At 40.5% G+C, this 7,457-nt stretch overlaps 1 protein-coding gene across 2 annotated transcripts in view; it reads right to left on the reverse strand.

Annotated features, from left to right (window-relative positions):
• LOC109883288 (solute carrier family 17 member 9-like) overlaps positions 1-6,579 on the reverse strand; it is a 51,752-nt gene extending 45,173 nt beyond the window's left edge. The window contains exons 1-2 of one of the 2 annotated variants that reach the window (XR_004205754.1): positions 6,040-6,579; positions 4,987-5,184 (exon numbers count right to left, since the gene is read on the reverse strand). Coding sequence is in view for 1 of the 2 variants with exons in the window: in XM_031806777.1 (XP_031662637.1) it covers positions 4,987-5,184; positions 6,040-6,173 (332 nt within the window). In the remaining variant the exon portion in view is untranslated. The remainder of the gene's footprint in view (positions 1-4,986; positions 5,185-6,039) is intronic. The other variant, XM_031806777.1, reaches the window with a different exon arrangement.
• Positions 6,580-7,457: the final 878 nt, after the last annotated feature.

The following is a 7,457-nucleotide window of genomic DNA, read 5'->3' on the forward strand; positions in this document are numbered from 1 at the left end:
TTCTGAACTTTGAACGCTCGATTACTTATTTCCTCCGTTGGCAAGATGTGAGATGACCCTAAACATCAACAGGCCATGTGAAGAAACAGAATCATTAAATACCTTTTAGACTGCCATTTTAGTCTGCAGTCACGTAAAATGTCTTGGTACTCATCTTTCCTACCAGGAGACACAACTGCCAGGCAATGTAATTGAAAAATGACTGACATTGGATGATTTGGTCTGCTTTGAGTGGACATCAGCATACAAAGCAAGCACAACTAACCAATGACATCAACGTCATTGCAGTCACCCTTTTCACCACCCAGACACCGGCACAAGGGCTGTGCACTCCTCAAACAACACACAATATAATAATAACGGTCACATAATGCCCTTCAAATTCCACTCATGACTCAAGGTTTATCTTGTAACCCTTTCATACGCAGACCAAAATCCTACAAATGTACCATAACTTCAATTAAAAAACAGCTTTTTCATATTTCTGAAAGGGGTTCTCCAAAAAAAAATGAATGTATTGATTTTTCCTGCATTTTCACAGACCCTGTATCCAAAATACAGGAATTGGGTTTGTGTGAATGATTCTCTGCTTTTTTTGCAGGTAAATTCATTGATAACTTCTATTGTTTAACACCTCCTCAATTTGAACTGCAAACAGACCCCATGTTCAAACAACAACCCCCAACCCTCCCAAATTGCCAGTTACGACCTGATATATACAGTGCATTCGGGAAAGTATTCAGAACCCTTGACCTTTTCCACATTTTGTTACCTTACAGCCTTATTCTAAAATGGATAGATTTAAAAGTCCCCCCCCCCCAAATCTACACACAATTAACCCATAATGACAAAGAAAAACAGGTTGAGAAATTCTTGCAAATGTTTATTTATTTTTTTAAATAACAAAATATGACATTTTACACAAGTATTCAGACACTTTACTCATTATATTGTTGAAGCATCTTTGGCCGCGATTACAGCCTCAACGCTTCTTGGGTTTGACGCTACAAGCTTGGCACACTTGTATTTTGGGAGTTTCTCCCATTCTTCTCTGCAGATTCTCTCAAGCTCTGTCAGGTTGGATGGGGAGCGTTGCTGCACAGCTATTTTCAGGTCTCTTTGGAGATGTTCGATCGGGTAAAAGTCCAGGCTCTGGCTGGACCACGCAAGGACATCCAGAGACTTGTCCCGAAGCCACTCCTGTGGTGTCTTGGCTGTGTGATTAGGGTCGTGGTTCTGTCAGGTTTTCCTTTTGAATAGATTCAACCATCAGCCAACACAGCGATCTGTGTTGCCTGTGTCACTGACCTACTGAAAACCTGCTAACCAAACAACAGTGTTTCTCTTATCCTCTAACACTAGCACTTCCTCCAACCACGAGTGAGTACTCAATAGTTTAAACGTGTTTTATTGTGTGTATCTACCGGAAAGATCCATCCATTGTTTTGTTCTTTTTGTTTAACTGCCTGCAAACACACTGGATGACTCAAACCGTTGAGGAGCTTGAACGATTCATTGACGAGAGATACTTACGAACTCAAAAGAAACGCGTCACTGGTTACGGAGGAGTCGAGCACTGCTGAGGACAACAAACCCAATCAACAAAACAAACCAAGTGGGCCAAGCTGTATCAGCGATGGCACCAAACCATCCCCAAGCAAGAAGGCACATGTGGAGAGAGGTTTACGGATATGGATGTTGACTTGTTAAAATCCATTAATGAAAGGCCAAACTTGATATCTTGGATATATTACGAGAGGACATCAATGCATTATGTCTAGAATTCAGCCAACATCAGATTGATGATCTAAGGAAAGAGAACACGGCGCTGAAAGGTACTATAGACTCTATTCATAGCAAGGTGGATGTGGTGCAAAGGGAGAACAAACAACTTAAAGAAACCTTGCTTGATGTACAGTGTCCATCAATGCGGAACAATCTAATATTCTCAGGGATACCGGAGAATGACAACAACAGAGGCTGTGAGGACACAGTCCGAGACTTTATGTCAACTCAACTAAAACTGCCCACTGATGTTGTGCGTAATGTCACTTTCTCCAGAGTCCATAGAATGGGCAAGGCCTCTGGAAATAGGCCACGGGCTATTATTGCATGTTTTGACCATTTTAAGCAAAAGGAAATGACAAAGAACATGGGCAGAGAACTCAGAAACACTGATTTTGGAATGAATGATCACTTCCCCACCGAGATCAATGAAAGGAGAAAAAACTATATCCCATCATGAAGGAAAAGCGTTGCCTGAGTCAACGAGTCTCCATGGTGATGGATAAACTTTATATCAACGGGCAACTGTATCAGGACTCTAGAGTAACTCCCTGGTTATTTTAATTCAATGTTCAAATTTGAGTTTGTGTGTTGCAGTGTATCATGACAACTTCTACTATAATGAATACATGCTCTATTGATCTTCACTTGACAAGGAAAGGGTTGCATATAGCTCAGGTTAATGTATGCTGCAGTAGTCCAGGATGCTGGCCTTCTAGGCAGAGTTGCAAAGAAAAAGCCAGACTGGCCAATAAAAAGAAAAGATTAAGATGGGAGAAAGAACCGACACTGGACAGAGGAACTCTGCCTAGAAGGCCAGCATCCCAGAGTCGCCTCTTCACTGTTGACGTTGAGACTGGTGTTTTGCAGGTACTATTTAATGAAGCTTTCAGATGAGGACTTGTGAGGAGTATGTCAAACGCGATGAAACCGTCACTCTTGTGGAGACATTTAGAAACAAAACATGCCAATTTGAAAAATAAGACACCTGAGTTTGAGCGAGATTTAAGTTGACTTTTGAGTAGTAAGACATGTATAAAAGCAACAGATCCCATTAATAAGAAGGGGCTAGAAGCATCTTATATGGTGAGTTACCGAGTGGCTAGGACAGGCAAGCCCCATACTATTGTAGAGGACTTAATTCTTCCTGCTGCCGTGGATATGGCTGGGACAATACTGGGGGGAAAGACCCCCCAAAAATATACAGACAATGTCTTCATCAAACACTGTTTCACAACACATCAGTGACAAGGCAGGACATGTTTTGAAACAATTACTGCTTCGCATACAAGCCAGTGAATTATATGCGTGACAGCTGGATGAGTCAACAGACCTGGCGGGCCTGGCACAGCTCCTGCTATATGTCCGTTTACGTTTATGGGGGGGGGGGTCAATTAAGGAAGACATCCTCTTCTGCAAACCAGGACAAAAGGAGAGGCTATTTTTCAAATTAGGAATCTGCAGATTGCACAGAACAAAGCAGCAAGCATTGTTTTAAGGTGGAGACATGGTTCTTCTGTTGTAGTCATGCTCAAAGCGCTTGGTTGGTCATCAATCAACAAGATCATTGAAAAAAAACATGCGCATTATATTCCATACTATACAGCATTTAAAACTCTTCACAACAGGATTCAGTTGGTAAGAGACAATCAGTAAATACAGGGAACAGATTGTCCCATCTATGTGTCATCCAGACAGAAAAGAGAAATGGGCAAAATAACAATTCGATTTAGAGCAATAAAGAAATGGAATAATTTGTCTGAGCAAACCAGAAATCTTCCAATATACAAACTACAACAATACTTTAAAACAATTAATATAATACAAAGTGGTAGATGAAGAATCAATCCATCTTTTTAGACTGTTAGAGTATTTATCTGGTCAATATAATGTATTATAAATTGTATTTTAATGTTGAAGGACTCTTGGAAGATTAGAATCTCTTTTAGTCCTCATTTGGACTAATCAAATCAAAGACTAACCACGGGGTTCTTGGTCACCTCCCTGACCAAGTCCCTTCTCACCCAATTGCTCAGTTTTGCCGGGCAGCCAGCTCTAGGAAGGTTCTCGGTGGTTCCAAACTTCCTCCATATAACAATGATGGAGGCCATCATGTTCTTGGGGACCTTCAATGCTGCAGAGATGTTTTGGTACCCTTCCCCAGACCTGTGCCTCGACACAATCCTGTCTCGGAGCTCCATGGACAACTCCTTCGACCTCATGGCTTGGTTTCTGCTCTGACATGCACTTTCAACTGCGGGACCTTATATAGACAGGTGTGTGCCTTTCCAAAGCATGTCCAATCAATAGAATTTAACAACAGGTGGATTCCAATAAAGGATGATCAATGGAAACAGGATGCACCTGAACTCAATTTCATGTCTCATAAGCAAAGCAAATACTTATGTAAATAAGGTATTTGATTTTTATTTTTGATAAATTAGCAAAAAAATTCTAAAAATCTATTTTCGCTTTGTCATTATGGGTTATTGTGTGTAGATTTATGAGGAATTGTAAATGAGAACTGGTTCTCAACCTGGTTAAATAAAAGGTGAAATAAAATAACATTTGTTTTATTCAATTTTAGAATAAGGCTGTAACATAAAAAAATGTTGAAAAAGTACAGGGGACTGAATACTTTCCCAATGCACTGTATTTATACGCTTTATAAATGCAAATAAGTGCTAAATAAGGGGCTGTTTGAAAGGGGGACATATAAACACTGCCTTATAATTTAAGGTAAATTACTCCATCTTCTGTCTGAAATGGGTATTGGCTCATAAAACTACACTCCCTTTATACTCTGTAGCATGTACAGTAGTATCTCTGCACCATGACATTCTATCACCATCCCCTCAGGAGTTCTTTTGCTTTTTGGGCTAATGGGTGTTTTGAAGTGAATAGGAGTTATATAAAATGTATTGTTTAATAGTCTATTGTACCAATGGAGCAGCTGTATGACGTAAAACAAATGTGTAAAACAGACAAAGTCTTGGGCTATTTCATTCTCAAATCGCAGGTCTCATATCATCCGATTGTCCATCTGTGTTTAAAGGTGAATAAATGTAATGCAATGTACACTGTTTATTCTAGCTATTGTATGTAGTGAGCGCAGCTGCAGGTTGTGCAAACAGGCAATTTATGTGCAAATTTATGAGCAAACAGACAATAACTCTATAATCATCTCCTCTCGTTGCCCACCTGTCGCTGACGTAGCCTCCAAGGACCTGTGTGAAGCAGTAGCCCCAGAAGAAGCTGCCCAGCACCATGCCCTGTTCCCTCTTGGTCCAGTTAAACTTCTCGGCCATGCTGACGGCACAGATGGGCATGGCCACGCGGGCACAGTACAGCAGACAGGTCCCCAGCAGTAGCACCACCGTCCATACCCGCGCCAGGGGTCTGCAGAGCGGGTGCAGGGAATGATTGTGCAGCAAATACAATGGTGTGTGTGGTGTGTTTGATAGAGTAGGTGTGAGAGTGGGTGTGATATTCTCAGTAAAACCAACACATGTACATTTATTTAGCTTTTCTACATTTTAAAAACAGCAAATGGGCCTCATGAGACATGTAGAACGTTAAACTTAACCAACTAGGCGTATTCACTTTACTTCAAATGTATAAATTGTATCTATGCTAAATAACTAGTTAGGTTAAGCCTACATCTCATGATATTAGTATTGGCTGAATCCTTAGTTGACAAGACAAAGATAAAGCTATGATGGATGCTAAGAAAATTCTATAAAATGCCTGACTATCAGACTTCCTAGTAACTTTGAATGTCCCAAAAGGTGTGTGTGCAGCTTAGTAACATAACCTGGAGACCACCAGCTGACAGGTATCTGATTAAAAGTCAAGTATTTGGGGGGGGATGCCCCTCACAGCAGTGTTAGCTACATTTCATATGGTTACAGTATGGCTCCATTGTAGGTCTACACTGTGTCAACTTTTAGAGAGGACTCAAAAGTATCAAACACAAAGCTACATTTGTATGAGTCGTACTTTTTGTTTGCTTACATCAAAGGAGAGAAAATGTTCTGAAAATTCAATTTGCCAATGCCAATTACTTTCAGTAACCCACCAAGAGCTCAAATCATTTCAAACTTGTAGGGCATTTGCAAAATAAGGAACTAGCTAAGATATCGCTCATAGGTTTGTAATAACATAACACTATAAGAAAACGTCCGTAATTTCAATATGGTAGTTTTAGTCTTTGGGGGAAATGATGGATACTAGAATCTTGCTTCGTTAACTCACCTGGGCCAGTTCGTGTAATGTTCACTCCAATTCTTCTGATGACCTCCGGCGTCACCGATTGTGTCTGACGGGGTTTCTTTGAGGCAGACCAAATCTGGACCAGAGATCTTTCCATGTTTTTGCAGAATTGCCATTCAACAAGAGATGCTAATGTTTGAGATTTGCTTTTTCCTGCACGTCGCAGTTCAGTGGGCTATGGAATGAGTGAGGAAAGCCGACAAAAAGAAACGCTTTGATCGATGTTCGCGACGACGTATCATTTCCTTTCGTTTAACGAGGATCCATACTTGTATTGCAGTGTGATGAGGTGAAGAGCACGGAGAATAAGGACATATAGCCACAGAGAGGATGGTTTTTTTCCGTGGCGCTTGCCTGGAACTAGAGGAGCAATGATAATCCACGTGTCCGTTTTCTTTTCAAGACACGCAGTTCTTCCTGCTAACGGTTTGTTACACCAGGAAGTAAGTTAAAGAAGTTACTCAGTCCCTATGAAAACCAGTTTGAATGCACGCTCTTTTCCACCCGGGGTATCGCTGCCTAGTATATCCATCCAACATAGGCGTTCGCGCTCCATAATGACTGTGCAATATTCTTGAAACTCTATGCTACATAACCTGGATGATAACTATGGAAGCCCCCCCCCCCCCCCCCCACCCCCCCCCCCAAAAAAATCTGACTACGAGATAGTAAATCATAATTATGACATTGCAAATCATAATGAGATTGAGGGCCAAATCGTGAGAGATAGTAAATCAGGATTATGAAATCATTCAAAATGAGATAATTATGGCTTACTATCTCATAGTAAGTCTACTATGATATATGAAGTCATAATTAGGAGATATTATACAAAGGGTGGGTCTAATCCTGAATCCTATTGGTTAAAACCGCATTCCAGCCAGTGTCTATTCCACAAATGACCACCGGTTAAAGCTGAGGTTAAAATGCCTATTTACTTTGTTCCATCAGCCCAGCCAGGCAATTTATAAATTTGATCTCCACTATAAAAAGCATCTAGACATTCTCACATTTCTTTTAGAATTACATTTGGTTTCAACAGCAGATATTTGTATAAACCTTGCTCTCTGTCTGACATTTGCAACATTGTTTCAATATTGAAATTCGATCTCCAGCTGTCCCATAGTAATGTTGAACAAGTCGGGATGAGACAGACAGGCAGCTTTTCTCAGCCAGTCGAAATCATGAATCAGCATCATTTTTATGGATATATATAAATAACCATCAATAAAAAAGCAGCTGAAATTAAACGAAGTGCAGCTCATTTGCTTTATTTCCAGCTTCAGTTTTAAGTGATTGTGTTAGCTGTGTTTTTGGCTAGCTCCACATTGTCCTGACGAGAGAGCACATTTTCTATGCCAGGTGAAATCACATCATTAGCTCATTGTTATAGATGTATC

This window comes from Oncorhynchus kisutch, linkage group LG27 (assembly GCF_002021735.2).
Source record: "Oncorhynchus kisutch isolate 150728-3 linkage group LG27, Okis_V2, whole genome shotgun sequence".
In the NCBI taxonomy this organism is placed as follows: Eukaryota; Metazoa; Chordata; class Actinopteri; order Salmoniformes; family Salmonidae; genus Oncorhynchus; species Oncorhynchus kisutch.